General features: G+C 39.9%; 1 protein-coding gene across 3 annotated transcripts; it reads right to left on the bottom strand.

Annotated features, from left to right (window-relative positions):
- Positions 1–2,251: 2,251 nt before the first annotated feature.
- plat (plasminogen activator, tissue) lies at positions 2,252–26,515 on the bottom strand. Of its 3 annotated transcripts, none has more exons than XM_049486242.1 (15): positions 26,394–26,515; positions 19,435–19,531; positions 19,240–19,279; positions 10,592–10,726; positions 9,584–9,694; positions 8,578–8,752; positions 8,255–8,346; positions 7,195–7,366; positions 6,444–6,529; positions 6,152–6,211; positions 5,388–5,586; positions 5,085–5,221; positions 4,704–4,844; positions 4,463–4,611; positions 2,252–3,749 (listed from the first exon to the last, which is right to left on the bottom strand). In XM_049486242.1, exons 2-15 carry the CDS (start codon positions 19,501–19,503, stop codon positions 3,585–3,587), a joined length of 1,731 nt encoding a protein of 576 aa, XP_049342199.1. In that variant the 5' UTR covers positions 19,504–19,531; positions 26,394–26,515; the 3' UTR covers positions 2,252–3,584. The 3 variants fall into 3 exon arrangements, with proteins under 3 accessions (XP_049342199.1, XP_049342197.1, XP_049342198.1); XM_049486240.1 differs by having other exon boundaries at positions 19,240–19,282; XM_049486241.1 differs by having other exon boundaries at positions 19,240–19,282; positions 26,384–26,510.
- Between the last annotated feature and the right edge of the window lie 288 nt (positions 26,516–26,803).

Consider the following 26,803-nt stretch of genomic DNA (forward strand, 5'->3'; position numbering starts at 1 on the left):
CCTGGTAGAGCCGATCTGTCAGATCAAACCAAGAACAATGGAAAAAACAATACTGAGAACCAGGAAGTGCATTCCATTCCGGGCCAGCTGATTTACATAATTACATAATTACAGATTTACCCAAATAATTACACTCAATCACAGTTACACATGTACAGGATTATCACTGAGACTTCCCAATGTGGTGGAGTTGAGTGTGATGGAGTTGAGTTTGGTGGAGTTGAGTGTGGTGGGGTTCAGAGTGTTGGGGTTGAGTGTGGCAGGGTTGAAAGTTACTGGTTTGAATGTTACGGGAATGAGTTTGACAGGGTTGAGTTCAGGATTGAACTCGGATAAATAGCAACATTTTGAACATTTTCTAGGAATTTTAGGTGTAAAATTATGGAAATAAAGTTACAGGAATATTCTGAAAATGTGTGACATTTGCATCACAGCGTTATAAAACCATTCCTTACATTCCCAGCTAGATAAAAAAAACGTTTGAAAATATGAAAATTTAAACATTGAGACAAGTGATGTTGCAGCGACGTTACAGAACATTTAAAAATGTTCATAAAAATACAAATGTTTTAATAACATGCAGAAACGTGATAGATGGAACGGTCTATTAAGTGTAATGTTCAGAGAATGCTCTATAAATTAAAAATGGTTTTCTGAGAGGACAGTCGTCTCAGCAGATCTGATTTGAGAACTTATTCTGATTGACCTGCAGTCTGAACACCTGTAGCTCAAAAACTCATTTTTACATTTTTCAGGCTGTTTTTCTGTTATAGAAATACTACAGCTGTTAATCCAGAGTTTCTGTCAGGAGATTTTATTCAGTCTGATGATCAGAAGCTGACTGGAGTTAAACTCCTCCCACTGTGATTAATAATCACCTGATCAAATCTCAGGTATATAATTATATAATTATTGTGTTTTCCTGTGAAGAACTCTCTGACCTCAGTTTGTTCACAGATGTGATTATTGGTTAAGTGATGACATCTTCTCGGCTCTGGGTGAGTTTAGTGTTTTTTTAAGGTTTGAGAATGCAGTAAGTCAGGGTGAACTGAGATAAGGAAGTGATGGAGGATAAACGCTTGTAAAAAAAAAAACATCTATCAGTAATTATTACTTTGTGTCGTCTGTCTTTGATGTGAGAAAACGGATGAGAGAAGAGTCGAAACCAGAAACCAGAAATAAAAGAGGAAAGTTTCTAAAGTTCAGCTCTGCTGTATTTAAACATTTAAACTCTAATTTACACTTTAAACAATTACCAGTTCATCTTTTTACTGCACATTTGAGTAATTTAACATTGTTGTTTTATTCTATACTACTACTACTAATAATAATAATAATTATTATTATTATGCACTTGCCTAATTTAGTTCAAATATCACTGTGTTCTGCACTGAAATTACTGATCCCAACAACCAATAATATATAAAGCAAAATCCTGAAAGCAGCACAGTGTTAAAGTTATTTACTGTATGATTTTACTGTAGAAATACAGTGTATATAGAGTATATATTTACTCTGCAGATTTTTGGTTAAGAGGTGTCCAAACTTCTATTCTGTTATATTTATATTTCAGTAAGTAGAGGCACCGGTGCTTCACACAAACTTCTTCTCACCAGAACAAAGAAACAGCTCCATTCAGCCTTTCATTCTATTGTTCTTTCTATTCTATTGTTGCAAAACCGTGCAGATTAGATATTCTTCAACTTTCACGGACCATTATCTCACCAAACAAACATTTCAATCAATCCCACAATCCATCAGTCTGACAGAGGAAATAATGAGCTTATTTTTTGTATATTTATTTAAAAATGAAATACAGTACAAAAACAATAACATTTCATTACAAAGTATAATAAAATTCATGAAATGAATAATAACTTACTAATAACTTCCTGTAACAGAATATAACATGTTATAACATCTGTAGTGATAAATAGATAAATATGATCTTAAAAAGCAGAACATTATGAAAAAATATGGAGAAAAGCAAAAAGCACCAATTAAATTTAATGCTAATTAAAATACAACGGGACAAAAAGTACAATGAACACACACACACTGACACACACACACAGGTTATATCTGGGATCAACCCAAATCAATGTCATTTTTTTCCATTTCTCTGACTGTGTCCGATCCTGCAGATTCTTAGTGCTAAAAAAGGTTTTAGAAAAGAATAAAACAGAAGTTTTTATGTAAATTAATTAACATTAGTTTTTACAATTTACAGGAAAAAATACTACATTTCCACTACATTAATATTTCTCTGCATTTTATTTCATGTATAATAATAAATATTTACATATGAAAAGGTCTGTAGCATTTCCATCCTGAATATGTACTGCTACATCCCACTACTGCACAAAAACAATCATCCCTTTTACACCAGTCTATAGTTTAACACACTCTCTTCTCATTCAGTGATTTAACTTTATTTTATTTAATGTATTTTCTACATTAATCTCCTGATCTAAAGCTGATGAACTGAGATTAAGGTGATTTGAGGTGATTTAACTGGGATGAGCTGGATAAAGGTCTTTAATATTAAATTTATAATGTAGAAAAATCATAGAAAGAAAGAAACACACTGAATGAGAGAGAGAGAAGAGGAGTGTGACGGTTTGACTGCTGTATTTCTGTAGGACTCTGGTGATGAAGAGCTGCCTGTTTTTCACTGGATGAACGAGAAGCACCGACATGGTTTTACACTCTCACTGGGTCAGAGGTTAAAGGTCAGAATTAAAGGCTTTTAAACACTTTCATCTCAGTTTCATCAGGATACAGAAGATCACTGTGTGTTATAAACTGAAGCGAGTAGTGAAACGTGCTCACAGGAGGCCTGTCACTATAACACTTTTCACTTTTTAATGGACGATATGTTGATCCTCAGCTGATTTACTGCGATAAATTATTTTATGGTAATTTTTACATAATTTAATGGAATTGGAATATTACATTTTTTATATATTCTACATAAATAAATAAAATAAAAACACTATTCTAAATCAAATCAATGTAACAGCTCAATATCGTTAAAGGGATCTCCTCTCAACCTGCTTGGAGTCGTGGATCAGAGGACTTTTATCATATAAAGAGAGAGCTGTGGTCTGCTGTGCTGTAAATATGGATCAGGATCAGGTTAGAGATGTTGCTGTGCTGAAGCTCTGGCTGAGTTTGAGTCAGATAAGGCAATAAATAACTGAATGATGGATTGATCACATATATATATCAGAACGAGCTGTATAACGAGCTGTCTAATTAGTTCTCTAACGAGCTGTGTAACGAGCTGTGTAACGAGCCGTTTAAGGAGCTGCTGGATTGAACAGTGTGAAAGACTTCAGCAGCAGTAAAACTGCACTGTGTGTCTGAGAGCAGAGGAGAGAATAAAGCAGCGCAGTTGTTTATTTATCGTGTGATAAATCGATAAAGTGATTATGATGACAGGCCTGCTGTTACACATTACTCCTAATACTCCAGACTGCGGCGGATCCTGAATGATCCTGATCTCAGATCAGCAGTTCTGGATTCAATGTAACGGAGAGCATTTCTTCCTCCTCTTTGATTTCGAGTCTCATTAGATGTTTTTATCTGTTGGATCTGATTTTGCTGCTGATCCAGGATAAATAATTAATAACTCGGGTATAAACTCCCGGCGTGTCCTTCTTCCCACATCCATCCCCCCAACTGATCAACCCCACCAGATTCATCCTGCCATCCTTCTGACACACCAGAGGACCTCCAGAGTCGCCCTGCAGAGAGACAGACACACAGAGAAACACAGAGAAACAGAGAGACACAGAGAGACACAGAGAGACACAGAGAGACACAGAGAGACAGACACACAGAGAGACACAGAGAAACAGAGAGACACAGAGAGACACAGAGAGACACAGAGACACACAGAGAGAAACAGAGACACACAGAGATCGTTATTTACTGAGCGTAACCTTTAATAATTATAAATATAATATAACATAAATATAAATTAACTGTTCAATAAGTTTATTTGTTAAAAACATGATTATATAAGACTTAGACTTTACTTTATTCAGAAATGTACATAAAAGCATGGACACATTAGGCTAACTAACTATAAAATGTGTTTAAAAATAGTGTCGCTGAATTTCTGTAATTAATACATATTTACATATTAATATATATTTATTTAATCTATTTATAGCAATGACAAAATGAAGGAATTGTTTTTTAGCTTCATTCACTGCAATTAGCTTAAAAAGATAATGCATTAACTATTTAATCAATTTCACCCCCCTGTAGCCACGGCAGCATTTAAGGTGGAATAACTAAAAATGAGACACATCTTTATGATCTGATCTAGCAGAGCCAGAAGCTGCTGCTTTAGCTGCTTTATTTAAGGTGGAATGAAAAATGAAAATGCTAAATAGTTTGAGAAACACGAGTGAGATATTTCACATTTCTCACATCATGTGATTTTAATTACCTTGCAGGCGTCGTCGCGGTTCCTCGTATCTCCGGCGCACAGCATGTTTTTGGTGACCAATCGTCCGGAGAGTTTCTCAGACACGCAGTTTTTCTCCGGCCATAAGCGCACGTGACCCTGCTTCACGCGGTCCGAATAAAACGGAGAGACTGAGAAACACAGAGACAAACGGATTCAATAAAACATCCTGTAAACGTCTTTAATCACGTGTAAAATTCAAAACCAACAACTAAACCCTTACACTCCTCCTCCTTCCCGTATCCCGAGATCTCACACTCCGTCTGCTCCGGGAAAACCGCGCCGGGATCCGGCAAACAGACCGGCAGCACCTCCGGAGAACTGACCGCACAGATCCCCACATCACTGCTCAGCTTCAGAAGAGCTGCAGATACAGAAACACATCATAATCATCACAATTACAGTTATTCTACTGTTATAATCACAGATATTTAAACTTATTCATTATTCAGGTTTTATGGGTTAAAAACAGCAGTTTTATGTTTTCTATTAAACACAGTCCACTTGTCAGATTGCTTTTAACAAACCATTAAAGATTAGTGTGTTTTAAAAGCATTAACTATTATCTTTCATAAAAGGAAATAGTGATAAACGTGATGCTCACCGATGTCGTTATCATAAGTCTCATCATTATATTGTTCATGAATCCAGTATTTCTCCACATCAAAGATCTGCTCAGAGCTGGAGTTCTGCAGCCGAAACGTGCGTCCGAGGGTCACGCGGAGCCGGCCTGCGTTATACCTGCACACACACACACACACACCATTTCCCATCACACACATCTACTATAAACCTTCATTAATCAGAGTTTAATTACAGTAAAGCTTCATTTAGTATAGTAACTACAGGAGGAACAGTAAATCACCTCCACCTGATGATAAACACCTGATACAGGTGAGGAACTCACCCCTCCTGGAAGCAGTGCGCTGCAGACAGGACCCAGCAGGACTCGATCAGGACGCCGCCGCACAGGAAGTTGTGTGATTGTGAGCGCGGGCGGTACACGGTGATAGCCGCCTGCCACGGCTGCTCCCGGATATCACTGACCTGCCCCCCCCGAATCCTGAACACCGGCAGAGACCCGGCAGAGCGCTGACCACACCCACCTGAGAGAGAGAGAGAGAGAGATATTAGTGATTAGTCTTTGATATGTCACATGACATCAGGGCGTTCAGTAGCTCCTCCATTTCCACTCGCTCTCGTGTTTTTTTAACGTGGATCTCCGTGGAAACTGTGGCGCGCTCAAAGTGTAATTACGGTGCGCGGCAGTGGACAAATATCTATTTTATTAAAGGTGAGGAGATGAAACTCAGAGATGTGCGTCCGGACGGGACTAAAATTACCGGAGGAGCACGGAGTTCAGAGAAAAACAGTAGATAATTCAGCCTGTAATTTTCTCAGAGGACGTCTGAGAAAACACCTACATGATCGTTCTGGACGGGAATAAAAAACATAAATTAGAAAATTACCCCAGAAGCCTAATCCTTACCGGATAGGACTAAAGTGAGTGTATACCTCTGGAGTTTCTGACTTGTTATATATGTTATATAAATATGTTATATTCATCAACAGGTGTATTTAACTAAACATGGTTGCCATATCTTCAGTTTGTATGATTATCACATCATCTTTTTATCTAATTTTGGGAAGAGCTACAGGTGGGTGTCTCACCTCGGCTGCCTGGTTTAGGGGCTCTTGGGCCGAGGGTGGTGATGGTGGGGGGCTTCCTCGCTGTGGAGAAAAAAGATTATCAGTTATTCTAACAGATGATTCATTTCCCTTTAACTTTCAGCTCTACAGGAGCTGATCAGAGATCAGTGGTGAGGGGTAAACTCACAGACGGGGGGGGGTTCTGGAATGTGATGATCACACTGAGTCGTGTGTAGTCTGGGTTTGTGTTAATGAAGGCGGCTCTGACCACTGACCATAATATTATGTCACCATGGTAACGGGTCAGACTTACGGCATTTGGTGATGTTACACAGTTCCCACGTCAGTCTGCTGCCCTTATACACGTGACACCAGGGCCCGAGATCACCATCCGGGTTTCTGAGGGGTCAAAGAGAGGACACTGAGTGTGTGTGTGAGTGTATAGTGTGTGTGTGTGTACAGTGTGTGTGTGTGTGTGTGTGTGTGTGTGTGTACAGTGTGTGTGTGTGTGTGTGTGTACAGTGTGTGTGTGTGTGTGTGTACAGTGTGTGTGTGTAGTGTGTGTATAGTGTGTGTGTAGTGTGTGTATAGTGTGTGTGTGTGTAGTGTGTGTATAGTGTGTGTGTAGTGTGTGTATAGTGTGAGTGTATAGTGTGTGTGTGTGTGTGTGTGTGTGTGTGTGTGTACAGTGTGTGTGTGTGTGTGTGTGTACAGTGTGTGTGTGTGTGTGTAGTGTGTGTATAGTGTGAGTGTATAGTGTGTGTGTGTGTGTGTGTGTGGGTGTATAGTGTGTGTGTGTGTGTGTGTACAGTGTGTGTGTGTGTGTGTGTGTACAGTGTGTGTGTGTGTGTGTGTGTGTACAGTGTGTGTGTGTGTGTGTGTGTACAGTGTGTGTGTGTGTGTAGTGTGTGTATAGTGTGAGTGTGTGTGTGAGTGTATAGTGTGTGTGTGTGAGTGTATAGTGTGTGTGTGTGTGTGTGTGTAGTGTGTGTATAGTGTGAGTGTATAGTGTGTGTGTGTGTACAGTGTGTGTGTGTGTGTATAGTGTGTGTGTGTGTGTGTACCTGCAGTAGTTGTGGCTGCCGAGGCCGAGTTCTCGTGAGTTTTGTCTCCAGGACGTGTAAATCTTGTGCGAGACGGCGGGAGAGTCCCAGGACAAACACTTCACCCCGCTCCTACTGACCGACTGCGTCCCCCTGTACGCCTGTCCCGCACCCTGCACACACTCCACCGGGGCTACACACACACACACACACACACACAGCGTTACATAATAATAATATAATATAATAATGATTAAATTAGCAGTGTCAATCAATAAAAAGAATGAATTAATCACAATTATTCACACTTTTAATAAAGGGTAATTTAATCCTCCTGTTATGTTCATTTATCAAGAATAATAATGGTGTTTCCGGCTCAGTTTGAGAACCCAAAAACAATTTTCCTAGATCTTCAAACTTTCATCAGTTTGACCCAAAACAAAACAGCAGAGTTAAATGTAAATAAAATAATAAATGTTAGATTGGCAAATTTAAACTATATTTATATCAGAGGTTTAAGTCAATTATTTAAAAATGTATTTTATTAATCACAACTATATTATGTAATATTTTTTATATTGGTATTTCCTTGTATTTTGGAGAGCGAGACAAAAATAACTGAGAGCTTTAATGAAGGAAATGAATTTCCCTTTAAATTCCTCCTCAAACTACCTAAAGGAAACCTGTCATCAGCTGTCTGTGTACGTGTGTGTGTGTGTGTGTGTGTGTGTGTGTGTGTGTGTACGTGTGTGTGTGTGTGTGTGTGTGTGTGTGTGTACGTGTGTGTGTGTGTACGTGTGTGTGTGTGTGTGTGTGTGTGTGTGTGTGTGTGTGTACGTGTGTGTGTGTGTGTGTGTGTGTGTGTGTGTGTGTGTGTGTACGTGTGTGTGTGTGTACGTGTGTGTGTGTGTGTGTACGTGTGTGTGTGTGTGTGTGTACGTGTGTGTGTGTGTACGTGTGTGTGTGTGTACGTGTGTGTGTGAGTGTGTGTGTGTGTGTGTGAGTGTGTGTGTGTGTGTGAGTGTGTGTGTGTGAGTGTGTGTGTGTGTGTGTGTGAGTGTGTGTGTGTGTTGTGTCTCACCTGTTGTGCAGTTTTTTACAGAACAGAATTCCCATTTAATGCTGGACGTTCCGTAAACGTAGCACCAGGGTTTGGCGTCTCCGTCTGGATTCCTGAGAAACACGTTTAGTGTTAGTTTAGTACAGAATTTAACTCTGTACTGCTCTGATCTTTATTTTACATTTATTAACTCTGGTGTTTTTGTTTATCAGAATGTTTTCTAAACATTAAAATGAACACTGTTGCTGAATGTTGTATATTAAAGTGTTGTATATTATAGTTGTATATTAGGGTTGTATATTATAGTGTTGTTTATAAGTGTAGTATATAATCCGGGTATATACCTGCAGTAATTGTGATTTCCGAGCCCCAGGTTCAGAGCGTCGGGTTTCCGGGCCGTGAACAGTTTTCCTCTGAGGGAGGTGGAGTTCCAGTTAATACACTCTTTACCAGATCTGGAGAGACTCCAGGTCCCACGATAACTAGACCCCGACCCGACCACACACTTCTCACTCAGATCTAACACAGAAATATATAACACAATATATAAAACACTGTCATAACAAAACTACAACACTTACAATTTACAGTAAATTTACAGTAAATTAACATTACAAAACACAGCATATATATATATTCATATTAACCATCAACACATATAAATGTGTTTTTTTCCTATAGTTACACTGGATATGACTTTAATAGGAGTAATACATGGAGTAGAAAATTATATAATTAAGGATTAATTTAAGGATTTTCACTGCAATTGCAAAGCAGAGAGTTTTCAGCTCTTCTGCTCCATTGATTAAATACACTTACTGATTTTATGTTTAAATGAGTCCAACACAATATAAAACACACACACACACACTCACACACACACACACGCAGCAAAAAGTGAAGAGTTTATTTTTACTCTCAAAGTGTAATTTTAACTAATTCAGGTTTAATAATTATTATATATTATATATTAATATATTAATAATTATATTAATAACGGTGTAATTATTTGCATAATGGGCGTGCCCCAACCAGTCCTTACTTACCATCAGTAGATTATTTGCTGTGTGTGTGTGTGTGTGTGTGTGTGTGTGTGTGTGTGTGTGTGTGTGTGTGATGTTGCACTGTATGAATACGTGTGTGTGTGTATAAGATCTCACAGAGTACAGGTGAGTACAGGTGAGGTCAGGTGAGTACAGGTGAGGTCAGGTGAGGTCAGGTGAGGACAGGTGAGTAAACCACTTGTGTGCAGGTTCTCACTCATATACAAAGAACAATATTTACAACATAGAATAATAAAATAAAATAGTGTGTGTGTGAGTGTGAGTGTGTGTGTGTGTGTGTACTCACTGATCTCACACTGGTTTCCAGTGAATCCTGGTGCACAGAGACAGATGAAGTCACCTGAGCGCACGGCCTCTTTACAGGTTCCTCCGTTATAACATCGAGATTTATAACACGCTGCAGAGAAACAGGAGAATCAGAGTTAATATTATTATACTGTCCCCTTCAAAAGTATTAGAACACTTTATTTCGGCTGTAAACTGAACAAATATTTGATATGCATTTATATAATTAACCATTTCACACCTTCCTGCTGTACTCTAAAAATAAGTAAAATAACTCCTAAATCAGACTTATTTTACCACTTTACCGCTCGACCCAAATCTGCCTGAATCGTTTCTCCTCCACGAGGAAACGACGTGGTTTTGGGTTATCAGCAGGAAATCAGTGATCTGAGGGAGGTGAAGGAATTTTACCTACAGCAGCCGGCGTCTCATTTTACATTTTACACATATTTATAAACAGAACCTGAACCTGAGCCTGGTTTTATCACGCGGTGAAGAATATCAGTTCCTGCTTCCTCCTCTCAGGTGTTTCAGACTGCAGCTCACCTGTGCTGCTATTTTAATCTGCAGTATCAGAATCAGTGAAATACCCAGAGTGCTTTACCTCAACATTTACCCACAATTCTCAACACAAAGTGTAACTGAGAGTCTGAATGATTTTCATCTAAAAAACAAAGAAAATGATGATTAACTGTTTTGAGGCTGATCTTTTGTTTGTTTTGTTTTGTTGTTATTTTGTGTTTTTTCCTGTCTTTAAGATCCAGTTCATCTTTATTAGAGCTTCTCACAAGTTTTAAAACATTTACTTTTTACTATTTAAGCTTCAGATCTGATAAATGGTACAACAGTTAGCAGTAAACTTCCGGGGCTTTTAAATAACAAAATAAAATAAAAACTGAACAAAGTCATTGTTTAATAATTTGCAGCTACGGAAATGGAGGCAGGGTTGAGCGTGATAGGTTAACTGTGTGTGTGTGTGAGTGTGTGTGTGTGTGTGTGAGTCACTCACTAGTGATTGGTGTGTAGTGACAGTGTGAGGTTCCTCCCGGGGAGCAGCGGCAGAACTCCACCAACTGTCCTCTCCACCTCAACCACGTCTCCCCCGTCTCCCTCACTGCTCCCGAATACACATCCACACAGGGATCTAACACACACACACACACACACACACACACACACAGAAAAAAGAACACAAAGACGGTCAAACAGACAAAACCACAACATCTGTTACAATAAGATTTCTGTCCAACAAACAAAGACAGAGAGAGAGAGAGAGAGAGACAGAGAGACAGAGACGGAGAGAGACAGACAGAGAGAGAGTATGAGAGAGAGAGAGAGAGTTCTAAGGATAAGTCATATCTGTGTGAGCTCCCAGATTTTTCTCTTTTTTTTTGTTTTAAAGTGAGAGAAACATTAAGAAAATCTGTAATAATACTTGGATAACGTAAATTCAAGTAAAAAGTAAAATATTTAGGACAGAAATCAAGAAATTCAATAAGATATTTGAAAGATATTGAATCAAAACAAGAAGAGACTTCACCTTCAGGCAAAGCAGAGCAGGGAGAGAGAGATCACTACAGGAGGGAGAAACTGAGAGGAACATACATCTCTATCAGAATTTTCAACAAACAGCATCTGCAGTACTGTGAGTGACTTTTTCACTAAAAACATTGAAAATAAGAGGAAGAAATACTATATTTAAGCGTTTTAGCTATGAATATGAGCTAAATGCTAAAGCTAAAGTGACAGTTGGAGGGTTGACAATCAAAAACCCTCAACATTCCGAGCCATCAGTTACCCATATAAGGTGTCCAGGATGAGCCAATCAGAACTGTCCCCTGTCCCTCTCTGCCCTGTGGAGGATGTGGATCAACTCTGTGGCCCAGTACAGTACTGCCCTGTCATTTACCCTCCTGAACTGAAAAGTGAAACGGCCAGGAAACAGTTTAAACAGAATCTGCTAAAGGAGAATCCTGAAACTCTGTTTGCTGATTTTTATAAGACTGGGGAAATCAGCAATCTCATCTTTTATTCAGAACACCCCAGCTCATGGCATAAAGCTCTGCTAAGTCACTACTCCTCTGTGAAAAAAGAAGGGATCTGTAATGGGTGGAAAATAAAAATAAAGGACCCAACAGACACAGAGACAATTATGGCCACAGTGAACATTTATAAAAATGGTACTGTCATGGTGCAGGGAAACCCCAGTGTGTTCCAGGACTCTTTTAATAATCTTAAAGAAATTGCAAAGAAAGAAAAGTTCACTGTAAACACACTGCAGGAAGACAAGGCAGATCTACAGAACACTACAACAGACCCCCCAGAGCCCCCAGCTCAGGAGCAGGAGGACACAGAACAGAACCAGCAGACTTCACTTTACACCTCCATCACCTCAATGAAAGAGCACTTTACACGCTTAGAAATCGAGTTAGTACAACTCAGAGAGATGGTCCTAAAGCAGCAGTCTTACAATCAACCAAAGCTGGACAAGGACAGCTCCGAAAAAGAGTTGACAGCACTGAGAGAACAAGTTAAAGATCTAAAAATGATCATAGAGGAGGACAGACACACCTACAGAAAGGAGATGTCTGCATTGAGAGAGGAGCTAAAGCAGAGAGACAACACAGTACAGAGTCTGACACAACAGCTGCTCTCCTTCAGTCAACATCAGAGCCCTCCATCAGCTCAAACCACCCAACTTCAGCCCTCACCCTCAACCTCCACCAACTCTCAACCACCTCCACTTGCTCCAACCATCGACTCTCAACAGCCTTCACTTGCTCCAGTCACCAGTTCTCAGCAGACTCCACCCAGTCAGCAAGCACATGTGGAGTCCAACATCCAGGAAACTGAGAGAGAGGAGGGAAATCCAGGGCAATGTGACATTGCTCTGTTAATCGATTCCAACGGGAAATTCATTAATGAGAAAAAACTATTTCCCAAACACAGAGTGGTAAAACTCTGGTGCCCAACCACTAAAAAAGCACTGGAGCTCCTCACAGAAGAAAAACTAGGGTCACCGACCCACATTATAATCCACACCGGGACAAACGACCTCCGGAGTCAGCAAGAGAGAGTGGCCACCTCCCTGAGAGCAGTAATCGAGAAGGCCAACAACACCTTCTCTAATTCAAAAATTATCATCTCAACACTGCTGCCTCGCAAAGATTTTCACCCTTACACCATCCAGAAAATCAACGCCAGCATCTCCAGGGAATGTGCTCTCCGGCCAAACACCCACCTGGCCCATCACCCGACTCTGGATACCACCTGCCTCTATGATCACGTCCACCTTTTTAAAAATGTAGTGCCTACATTTGCAAAAACGCTGAAGGACATTGCACTGACCCGCAGGGCTATCCAGTACACTGCTGAACAAAACCTCAAGAGAACACGGTCATCACAACACACCCCAAGACCTGGAGGAGGAGCATCACAAGCCCCCCATCAGACACCTCAGCACCACACCTACCATCACCCACCACAGCCAGGCATGCAGAGGAGAATCCAGAGGAACCCTGTTCCTGCACATACATCAGCACCAGCACACACCACAGGTTCCCCCCATGCACCAGTCCCACCATCAACTACCCAGCAGCTCCAGACCAGGCCTGGACCCCTGACCTACGCTCAGGTCGTCAGAGGAACAGCAAACGCTAATATGTCCGAACTCAGAGACATACAGCAGATGCTCAGTCACATCTGCACACGTCTGATGGGACATGGTCTATGATTAGAATAGCATACCTTTTATTTCATAAAGAATGGCATCATTTCAAATTTCAGTTTGGAACATTCAGGGTTTGAACTCTTCTCTTTTTAATTTAAAAAGCAGAAACCCTGAATTTATAAATGAAATTAAGGATATTGATATTTTGGTACTGCAGGAGACATGGTGTAAAGGAGACGGTCCCACTGGTTGTCCTCCAGACCACAGAGAATTGGTTATTCCTTCCACCAAGTTAACAGGCGTTTCTCAGGGTAGGGACTCGGGGGGAATGCTTATTTGGTTTAAATCAGAACTAACAAATTCTATAGAAATAGTAAAAAAAGGAGAAGATTATTTGTGGATAAAACTTAACAAACAGGCAATTTCAACCCCCCAAAATTTATTTATTTGTGCAATATACATCCCCCCAGCAGAATCCCCCTATTTTAAAGAAGAAACCTTCCAAAATTTAGAAAGCGAAATTAGTCATTTCCAAACTCAAGGCCATGTAATGATCTGTGGGGACTTAAACGCTCGAACAGGAGAGCAACCTGACTTTATCAGCACAAAAGGAGATCATTTCATTACAGGAGATGATATACATTTTGGTACTCACTCCCCCAGAGAAAACTGCGATAAATCAGTAAATTCACATGGAAGAAACCTACTGCAGCTCTGTCGAAGCCTGGGTCTGTACATTGTGAATGGACGAATGCGAGGTGACTCATTCGGTAAGTTCACACACTGCTCAGCTCTTGGCAACAGTGTTGTAGATTATATAATAACAGATCTGGACACAACCTTCCTGAGAGCCTTCACAGTCAAGCCACTGACACCTCTCTCTGATCACAGCCAAATTACTGTATATCTAAACAAACCAGTTGGGAATGATAATTGGCAAAATCCCTGCAAACTTTTCAAATTTAAACTACCTCCCAGATGGACTCAGGACAGTGCTGAAAAATATATTCACGCAATTAACAGCCAGCAAATCCAGACACTCCTTAACTCCTTTCTATCTCACACCTTTCCTCAGAATGCAGAGGGAGTTGACATGGCTGTGGAACATTTAAACAGAATTTTTGACCGTGCCATCCAAATTTCAAATTTAAGCATTAGAAAAAACAAACCCAAAAAGACCCAAGAAAACAAATGGTTTGATCAGGACTGTAAAAACAAGAGGAAAGAACTAAGAAGGTTATCCAATCAGAAACACAGAGAACCTCATGATCAGGAATTACGCACAAAGTACTGTGAAGCACTTAAAGAATACAAACATACGCTAAGAATTAAAAAATACAAACATATACAAAATCAAATTAACAATTTAGAAGAATCAATTAATTCTAATTCATTCTGGAATCATTGGAAATCATTAAACCGAACAGATCATGAACAATTAACAATCATTAATGGAAATACATGGAGAAATCATTTTGAAAAATTGTACAGTACTCCATTAATAAATAGAAAACAATTTGAAATATCTGAAAAACTACAGGCATTTGAAACAATTATTAAGAATTCCCAGAACCCCCTCGACTTCCCAATTACAGAAAAGGAATTAGAGGAAAAACTAAAAAATATTCAGCCTAAAAAAGCCTGTGGAACAGATGGTGTGTTAAATGAAATGTTAAAAAACACAAATCATATATTCAAATTGGCTATCTTAAAACTATTTAATTTTATTTTAAATGTCGGCCACTTCCCAACTACGTGGAATGAAGGACTTATAACCCCTATTTTCAAAACCGGAGATAAATTTAACCCAAACAATTACAGAGGAATTTGTGTAAGTAGTAACCTAGGTAAGATATTCTGCAGCATCCTGAACAGCAGAATTACACAATTTCTAATAGAACATGACGTTCTGAGTAAAAATCAAATTGGCTTTTTACCCAACCACAGAACATCAGACCACATTTTCACCCTCCACACGCTCATTGATAAACATGTAACTCAAAATAAACACAAAATCTTTACCTGCTTTGTGGATTTCCAGAAAGCTTTTGACTCAATTTGGCATACCGGATTATTTTATAAACTTATTGAGAATGGTGTTGGGGGGAGAACATATGATGTAATTAAATCGATGTACTCACAAAGTAAATGTGCAGTTAAAATTGAAAATCTCAGAACAGACTTCTTTCCACAGTCACGAGGAGTAAGACAAGGCTGTAGTCTGAGCCCCACTCTGTTTAATTTATATGTTAATGAATTGGCAGAAAAATTGGATCAATCCAGTAATATACCTGGTCTTACTTTGGGTGACACCGAGGTCAAATGTCTTCTTTATGCAGACGACCTCGTTTTACTGTCCCCTACGAGAGAGGGACTACAACAAAGTCTCAAAGTACTGGAGGACTTTTGTCACACATGGGCTTTGAAAATAAACCACCAAAAAACCAAAATCATGGTGTTTCAAAAAGGGACAAAAAGTCAGGGGAATTTTAATTTTAAAATTAATAACACAAATATTGAATATACTAAAACATACACATATTTGGGTGTAACGTTCAGTTATACTGGAAGTTTTGGCTTGGCTGTGAAGGAGCTCAAAGAAAAAGCGAGAAGAGCTATTTTTGCCATTAAAAAATCTTTTAAATTTGAAATTCCCATTAAAATCTGGCTAAAATTATTTAAATCAATAATAGAACCCATTGCATTGTATGGTAGTGAGGTTTGGGGACCCCTCACTCAAAATGATTTTTTAAACTGGGACAAACACCCAGTTGAAACTTTGCACACAGAGTTCTGCAGGAATCTCCTCAGTGTGCAGAGGAAGACCCCGAACACGGCCTGCAGAGCAGAATTAGGACAGTACCCTCTAATAATTAACATTCAAAAAAGAGCCATAAACTTCTGGAAGCACATTAAATCTAGTGACCCCCACTCACTCCACTATAAAGCACTGACCTGCCAAGAGCTGAACATCCAGAGGAGTCCCCTAACCCAGCTGATCCTGAATCTCACTGACCTAACACACACTGACATCACACACACCACCCAGCCCCACTACACACTCGCCCAAAACATTAAACCCAACCAAATTATTACCCAACAAAAACAGAAATACATCACACACTGGACTGAGACAGTAAAACAGCAGCACAGACTGCAGTGCTATTCGGCTCTGAACCGAGAATACACTCTGGCAGATTACCTGACAGAAATTAAAGATAGAAAACTGAGAAAGATGTTGAGCATGTACAGACTCAGTGAGCACAGCCTGGCCGTGGAGGCCGGCCGGCGCAGGCAGAACTGGACACCCAGAGAGGCCAGACTGTGCTCTCACTGTGAGCTGGCAGTGGTGGAGACAGAGCTGCACTTCCTCACAGAGTGTCCAAAATACCACTCCATCAGGAGTTTATATTATAGGAAATTTAGCAGCGTCGCCCCCGAGTTCCTACACTGCACTAATACACACAAACTGCCCTACATACTGGGAGAGAGCAGAGAGCTGATCACACTCGCTGCCCAATACATTACAGCCTGTCACAACCTGAGAGACAACCAGTGAGACCGTCCACCAATCACTAATATCTGTACTTATATCTGTAATACGTTCTGTACTATTACTTTCACTTCTATTAATCTAACTTTAACATGCTTTATTACTACTTTTACTTCTTTTCTTTATTAATAACTCAACCTTTTTAATATTACTGTTTTTTTTTTTTTTCTCTCTAATCTGTAGATTTACTTATGTATTTTATTTTTGTTATTATTGTTAGTATTTACTTATTATTATTTTTATTATTTTATAACGTCTGTTTACTTGTATTATTAATTGCTTTGGCAATAGTGTATGTAATTACATTCATGCTAATAAAGCACCTCTGAACTGAACTGAACTGAACTGAGAGAGACAGAGAGAGAGAGAGAGAGAGACAGAGAGACAGAGACAGAGAGAGAGAGAGAGACAGAGACAGAGACAGAGAGAGAGAGAGAGAGAGACAGAGAGACAGAGACAGAGAGAGAGAGAGACAGAGACAGAGAGAGAGAGAGAGAGAGAGAGACAGAGACAGAGAGACAGAGACAGAGAGAGAGAGAGAGACAGAGACAGAGAGAGAGAGAGAGAGAGAGAGAGACAGAGACAGAGACAGAGAGACAGAGAGAGAGAGAGAGACAGAGACAGAGAGAGAGAGAGAGAGAGAGACAGAGACAGAGAGAGAGAGAGAGACAGAGAGGGAGACAGAGAGAGAGAGAGAGAGAGAGACAGAGAGGGAGACAGAGAGAGAGAGAGAGAGAGACAGAGAGAGACAGAAGAAAAAGAGAGAGACGAAGTGAAAATCAGAGAAACAAAGAGGCACAGAAAGAAGAGGCCAAATAAAACAAACAATAAATAATAAAGACACACAGAGATCCAAAACTGGCTAGGAGTGAGCAGTGTGAGCTGGTAGTGTGAGTAGTGTAAATAGTGTGAGTAGTATGAATAGTGTAAATGGTGTGATCTGGGTGAGCTGGTAGTGTGAGTAGTGTAAGCTGGTAGTGTGAGTAGTGTAAGCTGGTAGTGTGAGTAGTGTAAGCTGGTAGTGTGAGTAGTGTAAATGGGGTGAGCTGGGTGAGCTGGTAGTGTGAGTAGTGTAAATGGTGTGAGTAGTGTGAGCTGGTGGTGTGAGTAGTGTAAGCTGGTAGTGTGAGTAGTGTAAATGGCGTGAGCTGGTAGTGTGAGTAGTGTAAATGGCGTGAGCTGGTAGTGTGAGTAGTGTAAATGGTGTGAGCTGGGTGAGCTGGTGGTGTGAGTAGTGTAAGCTGGTAGTGTGAGTAGTGTAAATGGCGTGAGCTGGTAGTGTGAGTAGTGTAAATGGTGTGAGCTGGGTGAGCTGGTGGTGTGAGTAGTGTAAGCTGGTAGTGTGAGTAGTGTAAATGGTGTGAGCTGGGTGAGCTGGTAGTGTGAGTAGTGTAAATGGTGTGAGTAGTGTAAATGGTGTGAGCTGGTAGTGTGAGTAGTGTAAGCTGGTAGTGTGAGTAGTGTGAATGGTGTGAGTAGTGTAAGCTGGTAGTGTGAGTAGTGTGAATGGTGTGAGCTGGGTGAGCTGGTAGTGTGAGTAGTGTAAATGGTGTGAGTAGTGTAAATGGTGTGAGCTGGTAGTGTGAGTAGTGTAAGCTGGTAGTGTGAGTAGTGTGAATGGTGTGAGTAGTGTAAGCTGGTAGTGTGAGTAGTGTGAATGGTGTGAGTAGTGTAAGCTGGTAGTGTGAGTAGTGTAAATGGCGTGAGCTGGGTGAGCTGGTAGTGTGAGTAGTGTAAATGGTGTGAGTAGTGTAAATGGTGTGAGCTGGTAGTGTGAGTAGTGTAAGCTGGTAGTGTGAGTAGTGTGAATGGTGTGAGTAGTGTAAGCTGGTAGTGTGAGTAGTGTAAGCTGGTAGTGTGAGTAGTGTGAATGGTGTGAGTAGTGTAAGCTGGTAGTGTGAGTAGTGTAAATGGCGTGAGCTGGTAGTGTGAGTAGTGTAAATGGTGTGAGCTGGGTGAGCTGGTGGTGTGAGTAGTGTAAGCTGGTAGTGTGAGTAGTGTAAATGGTGTGAGCTGGGTGAGCTGGTAGTGTGAGTAGTGTAAATGGTGTGAGTAGTGTAAATGGTGTGAGCTGGTAGTGTGAGTAGTGTAAGCTGGTAGTGTGAGTAGTGTGAATGGTGTGAGTAGTGTAAGCTGGTAGTGTGAGTAGTGTAAGCTGGTAGTGTGAGTAGTGTGAATGGTGTGAGCTGGGTGAGCTGGTAGTGTGAGTAGTGTAAATGGTGTGAGCTGGGTGAGCTGGTAGTGTGAGTAGTGTGAATGGTGTGAGTAGTGTAAGCTGGTAGTGTGGCTCCCTCTAGTGCAGCAGGGAGTGCAGTAAGTGGATCTGCTGTAAAGTGGAGCTACATTTTCACTCTTACACACTTTATATATTTAATATTCTACTGCGTTTATAATATTTCAGTATAATGGGTGAAAGGCTGGGGTTTAGACTCACTTCTGTAAATACGAGTTCCTCTCCTCACTCTGTGGATCAGCTGCTGAGAAAAACAGAGAGAAAGAGAGAGAGAGAGAGATTAATCTACTGTAGAAAATAAATAAAGAAAGAAAACGCTGGTGCTCATTGTGATGATGGTGTGATAGTGATATATGGTGCAGCGCTGCACTGCAGGGAGGAGTGTGAGAGTTTTACCCTCTCAGCTGAAGAGCAGTGGAGGAGCACAAGCAGCAGCAGCAGCAGATTCTGGATTATTAGACTCATGATGTCTCTCAGGTTTACGGGTGATGAGCTGAGAAAACACAGATAAACAGGATTAAATACGGGAAGTTCTGCAGATGATAATTAGCAGTATTGTCGGGGAGGGACGGTGTTTATAGGGGATTTCTGGAGCTGCTGATTCACAGATCAGAAACTAAAACAGTTTGAGTCACAGAGCTGCTCGAGTTCTGCTGCTACACACTGCAGATCTATAATAATACACCATTAAATCATCAAAACTGATAAAAATAACCCAGAGGTAGCCGAGGGGCATTCGGCTTGTCTCAGAGCGAAACTCCACCCCTCAACCCCTGTTAGTACATGTCTGAAGGTATTTATAACAGGTAAATATAACAGGTAAGAACAACATTCTCAATAAGGTCAGACATCGCTTCATCATATTAAACAGACACACGATCAGCTCTACAGACGACAGCTGATCAAGAATTCACTATTCAGACTCTGTATCCTGATACTGCTGCTCTGATCTTCATAAGTAAAGACCAGAGTGATGTACAGACATCATACAGATATCATACAGACATCATACATATATCATACAGACATCATACATATATCATACATATATCATACAGACATCATACAGACATCATACATATATCATACATATATCATACAGACATCATACATATATCATACATATATCATACAGACATCATACATATATCATACATATATCATACAGATATCATACATATATCATACATATATCATACAGATATCATACACACACATTTATCACATCAAACAGCAGAAATGATCATATATAACAGCACAGAGTCGTCATTCTGATATCAAACATCAGCCATCAGCAAGATCCCACCCCAACACCCCCAATCCTCCATCCTGATTTTAACATTTTGTCTCCTTACAACCACAAACATAAATATTTACATATTTCATTGAGATTTTAGGTGATAAACCAACACAAAGTAGCTCATCATTTACAGAGGAACAATACATGATAAATGGTGCATGATTGTGAATATTTGAATCAAATAAAAGAGAGCACTGTTTAGAAAAGCAGCCCATGGTCACTCTGTAAAAGGCAAAAAAAAAGAAAAAGAAACTGAAGTGATGAAACTGGCTCTCATCAGGACCGCCCCAGGAAAGGAAGCGCAAGAGTTTCCTCCACTGTACAGGATAAATAAAGAAGTTAGCAGCCTTTATGTAAAAGCTCCTCCTCAGAACTATGAGTAAAAACACAAAATAAAACACTCTGCAGATAAAAGTGATACAAGAACTAATATAGAACTGATATTAAAACTTATTAAAATCATAACCTGAACGTATAGCTCTGATCTACATCCATAAACACGAGACAAGAGACAGAAATCAGAGAAAAGAAATTAAAGCATGGAGCAAAACTTCACCCAAAATCAGGTCAGCAGAGCAGAGTGAGTCAGACTGACCCCCCCCCCCCCACACACACACACACACGTACACACACACATACACACACACATACACACACACACACACACACACACACACACACACACACACACACACACACACACACACACTCAGGCTGTTAAAAGGAAGTGAAAAGCTAAGCTCACTTCAAAAACAACTCTACAGACTCTGCATAATTATAGCATTAATTCAGAATTGATCTAACATTTATTTTAATAACTAATGTGATAGGGATCAATAGTTTTTAATCAGTAAACAATAGAACTGGGTTTATCTGTTCAGTAACAAACAATTCAGAGCCTTTTGCAGATTCCACAATGTCCCCAAACACACAGGGCTCTAATTTAGTGATCTATAGACGAACCCTGCAGCTTAATACAGGGTGTGTCTTTGCTATCGTAATGACAGGAAAAGTATGCTGTGCAGTATCACTGCTCTGCAGCACTCTTCTCACCTGTGATCACTTAAGCTGAGAGGATTTGTGTGTTAAATAAAAAAGCTGCTTTATCTTTCTCTTATTCAGTGTAACTCTAATAAAGTAGAGCTGCTGAGTCTGATATTAAACACTGCAGAGCTTTTTCTCCTCCGGGCTCCACTGGAAACTCTGAGAGTGACTCCAAAAGAATGGAATGAGATTCTCTAACAGACCAAGTTCAGACAGGCAGCACAGACTGATCCCTCTCACACAACACCACTCAGCATGTCCCTTTAAATAACTCAATCATTTATAAATATATATATATATATATACTGTATATCAAAATAAGAGACTTAAAATGATGAGTTTCTTTGATTTTACCAAATTAAAAACCTCTGGAATATAATCAAGAGGAAGATGGATGATCACAAACCATCAAACCACCAAACTGAACTGCTTGAATTTTTACACCAGGAGTAAAGCAGCATAAAGTTATCCAAAAGCAGTGTGTACTGATTCAGAAACTGAAGTTTTTTAAAGTTGTATATTTATGTAGATTTTACTTTTCCTCTGTCGGGGGGGGGTATTTTAATCTTGTGTTTGAAGAAACTACATTACAGTAAAGGGTTAACTCTGTTTACTTTAAATATAAAGGATGTGAGACACAGACAGCGTGTTCACCCACTGCAGGAAACATATGGTCACTAAGACATGAGAGTGATCTCACACACACACACACACACACACACAACACACACATAACACACACACACACACACACACACACACACACACACAACACACACATAACACACACACACACTGTGACCTTTCTACAGCTGGATCAAACTGAACATCTGTTTCTTCCTGGAGAAATTTTCTTGGAAAATCCCCCCAAAACTAACAGACCATCACCACCAACCCACAGCGCTCTTCTCCTCCGTTATTCTCTCTCTCTTTTTATCTGTCTCTCTCTATTCTCTCTCTCACACATTTAAAGCTGTCTGGGTTTTAGAGTGAGTAGACAGCAGTGGTATTCCTGAGCCACAGAAACGTCTGAGTGAATTAAATGCCTTTTTTAATTCAGTGGAGAAACTCTCCCACTGGTTTCTGAAGTTGGTTTATGGTCATTAAATAGAATACAGAATATATACACCACAAATATACACAACATACATCTGTGCCTCCCAATGCAAAAGTGTGCGTGTGTGTGTGTGTGTGTGTGTGTGGGTGTGTGTGGGTGTGTGTGTGTGTGTGTGTGGGTGTGGGTGTGTGTGTGGGTAGGGTTAGGGGGGTAATCTGCATCCTGTCTCAGGCTGCAGAAGCAGAACAGAGACACATTGTTAGCAGAGAGCAGAAGAGAGAGAGAGAGAGAGAGAGAGAGAGAGAGAGAGAGAGAGAGAGAGAGAGAGGGATCAGAAAAGAAAGAAAGAAAAACTGCACCAAACAGTGATGGAGCAGAAACACGTGTACAGGAGGACAGCTGAGTCATTCTGTACAACAAAGAACACAGACAGACACACATACACACACTACACACTCACACTACACACACACTACACTCACACACACACACACACACACACACATTAAGTATCATCTTACAGTGCTTTGCAGGCCTGCATTCATTTTAGTGATTCTGCTCCTGTGATCATACAGCACTGTATATTTAACTGCTCTGATGTTTTATATGGTTACAGTGATCTTATTACTTTCTTAACAATTATTCACAATATATAACTATAAGACGAGAATTTATAAGAATTATAAGAAATCTCAGAAACCCTTTAAATCACCCTCTGCATTCCAGCCTGAGCTGTGATTTAGTGATATTTCATCAGTACTCTGCTAAAAAAACATTTCAATTTAATTTACACATTTTTCCATCACCCTCTACTTCTAGATGTAGGGAATGAGCCATGATACACAGCTCTGAAAAAATACGTTTCTTTGATTTTACCAAATGTAAAACCTCTGGAATATAATCAAGAGGAAGATGGATGATCACAAACCATCAAACCACCAAACTGAACTGCTTGAATTTTTACACCAGGAGTAAAGCAGCATAAAGATATCCAAAAGCAGTGTGTAAGACTGGTGGAGGAAGAGAACATGATGCCAAGATGCATGAAAAAAAAACTGTGATTAAAAATCAGGGTTATTCCACCAAATATTGATTATTTCTGAACTCTTAAAACTTTATGAATATGAACTTGTTTTCTTTGCATTATTTGAGGTCTGAAAGCTCTGCATCTTTTTTGTTATTTCAGTCATTTCTCATTTTCTGTAAATAAATGCTCTAAATGAGAATATTTTTATTAGGAATTTGGGAGAAATGTTGTCTGTAGTTTATAGAATAAAACAACAACGTTCATTTTACTCAAACATAAACCTATAAATAGCAAAATCAGAGAAACTGATTCAGAAACTGAAGTGCAACCTTCATTTTTGGTGTGTTTATGTGTTTGACATTTTCAGTACCAGAACCAGACTTAAGACTACACACACTCACACTCACACACACACCTACACACTCACATACACACTCACACACACACTCACACACACACTCACATACACACTCACACACAGACAAAGCTTGCGCAGTAGAGCATGCTGTGAACCTGCTGACTAAAGCAAAGCCTGTAAAGACACTCTCATAAAACACCATCACACACACACACACCAACACACACACACAGACACAGGAATGCAGACACACTTATATGCTGAAGCCCAGGCTGGTATTTCATTATTTATGAGTATTATTTATGAGTATCTTTTTCAGAAACACAGACGCTGTGAATATCATACAGAATTGTCTTGTGATATATCCAGTATTATACTACAGTTAGTTCCGATCCTGCAATGTGATTGGCTGAAAGGCGTTCTATGAGTGCTGTTATCAGCCAGTAATGGCACTGTATCGAAGCTCTCCATGTACGTATTACTCCACCACATACAGGTAACCTAGCAACGATGCAGCAGCGCTTACAAGCCAAACAGCACAGCTACAAACAGAGCAGCAATGGAACTAATTTAACTGACGGAGTTTTTATAACCAAACAGATCCTATTTTCTCCTCCTCTTTAACTCTTTAAAATCTTTCAATAAACAGCGATAATGGAACTGTGGTATAATAATCGCTATAATACACTCAAGGTTTTTGCTATAACCTATAACTGCAGCACAGCAGCGCCGATATTACAGGTTATAGCACGAACCTCGAGCGTATTATTTCTTGATTGCAGAATCACAGTATTGTGATATCACTGATATTGTGGGCAGCATATTGTGATAATAACTCAGTAAGTGGTGGGTGAGATGTTGAGATGAGATGTTGAGATGAGAATGGTCTGAGAAGATCCTGTCCGCACAGTTTACACAGTAATGGGTTCTGCATTCCCTCCCAGAGATAAGAACAGATAGAGGGTCTCATCCCTGATAACCAGGAACACCGAGCGGAACTCTCACAGCAATTACCAGCATTCCTCTCTAAACCAGAGACAGCGCGAGAGAGAGAGAGAGAGAGAGAGAGAGCTCAGGCAGAGAGAAAGAGAGGGAGAGAGATTTACACTGAAAGCCGCTCGCTGACTCACCGCTGAGTAACACAGCTGTGTGTGAAAGTGTGTGAGAAAACAAAAGACTGAAAAGAAAGAGAAGAGAAAGAAAAAGAGAGAGAGAGAGAAAGAAAGAAAGAAAGAAAGAGAGAGAGCTAAAACATGCACTCAAACATCCACACAACAGGCTAAACTGCAAATGCTCAATGAAAAGCATTTAAAATGCAGCACTATGCAGTAGGGGTGGGACAATATACATAAATGTCACACTTCTACTCTTTAGTGATAAAACTCCTGCATCTGGACTGCAATTGAAAAACAGGAGGATCAGTGAGTTTTTAGGCTTTTTTCTCGGTCACATCACGGAGTTCAGTAGCTCCTCCATTTCCACTCGCTCTTGTGTTTTTTTAACGTGGATCTCCATGGAAACCGTGGTGCATCCAAACTGTAATTACGGTGCGCGACAGTGGACAAATATCTATTTTATTAAAGGTGAGGAGACGAAACTCAGAGATGTGCGTCCGGACGGGACTAAAATTACCGGAGGAGCACGGAGTTCAGAGAAAAACAGTAGATAATTCAGCCTGTAATTTTCTCAGAGGACGTCTGAGAAAAACACCTACATGATCGTTCTGGACGGGAATAAAATCACAGAGGATAAAACCCCCCCATAAAAGAAAAAATTACCCAGAACACCCTGAGAAACTAATCCTGACCGGATAGAGCTAGAGAGAGAATTTCTTACTAATGATTTCTGAATGCAGAGAAGTGAAATATTAAATTAATGGTCTTATTTAACTTATTTAACTTTTATACATGTAGTTCTAGATCATGTTACTCCATAGTTTCTTAAAAATGCTCTTAAATACACTTTGCGTGCATATTTATGTTTAAATTGTTTTTTGAAGCAAGTTTGGTTAGTTTGGTTTGTATTCTATGAATGTGGGTCCAGCATAGAACCCCTGTTCTAGAGTATGGTTACAGTAGTATAGAGTATAGAGTATGAGTATAGTATGTGTAGAGTATAGAGTATGAGTATAGTATGTGTAGAGTATAGAGTACAGAGTATGAGTATAGTATGTGTAGAGTATAGAGTATGAGTATAGTATGTGTAGAGTATAGAGTATAGAGTATGAGTATAGTATGTGTAGAGTATAGAGTATAGAGTATGAGTATAGTATGTGTAGAGTATAGAGTATAGAGTATGAGTATAGTATGTGTAGAGTATAGAGTATGAGTATAGTATGTGTAGAGTATAGAGTATAGAGTATGAGTATAGTATGTGTAGAGTATAGAGTATAGAGTATGAGTATAGAGTATAGTTACAATAGTGAGGAGTTTGTTGATGTAACTCTGCGGTATCAGGATCAGTCAGACTGAGCCCCTCCCTCAGATAAACCCCCTCACTGACCCACAGCCAATATAACCTGCCAAAACATTAAGAGCATTAAGAAGACTGATCTCAGACCTGCTCTTACCTTCAGCTCCTTCTTTTAGATCTCAGATCTCAGATCAGCGCAGGTGAAGATCCTCCCCTCTAATCCACAGGTGAGCCGCTCTGAGCGCGCGAGACTCTACTGCTGCCCACAGAGGACCCGCGAGCCTTTATCCCCTCCTGGTCGCGCGCGGGAAGGGGCGGGGCTAGGGCTGATGATGTCGGTGATGATGCAGCATCGTAGGCGGGGTTTTTGGCACGCTGTCCCGGGATAGTGTGTGTGTGTGTGTGTGTGTTTATACACGTTTTGCTACTTTTGTGAGGACCAGATGCACGTTTTTGAGTTGAGTGAACCACAATTACATTTAAACAGAGATCTTTAAGTTGAATCAACTTAATATAATTTAAATGAGTTTAAGCTGCTGCAATTAATCGCTTCTTTTTTATTGACTT

This window comes from Astyanax mexicanus, chromosome 12 (assembly GCF_023375975.1).
Source record: "Astyanax mexicanus isolate ESR-SI-001 chromosome 12, AstMex3_surface, whole genome shotgun sequence".
In the NCBI taxonomy this organism is placed as follows: Eukaryota; Metazoa; Chordata; class Actinopteri; order Characiformes; family Acestrorhamphidae; genus Astyanax; species Astyanax mexicanus.

Excerpts from the sequence above, each read along its gene's own strand:
- plat (XM_049486240.1), bottom strand. The coding sequence starts at position 19,503 with ATGAGTCTAATAATCCAGAATCTGCTGCTGCTGCTGCTTGTGCTCCTC. Across the intron at positions 5,587-6,151 it reads CCCTAAACCAGGCAGCCGAG|GTGGGTGTGGTCAGCGCTCT; the intron begins GTGAGACACCCA and ends TCTCTCTCTCAG. Across the intron at positions 3,750-4,462 it reads ACCGCGACGACGCCTGCAAG|GGCGACTCTGGAGGTCCTCT; the intron begins GTAATTAAAATC and ends GTCTCTCTGCAG.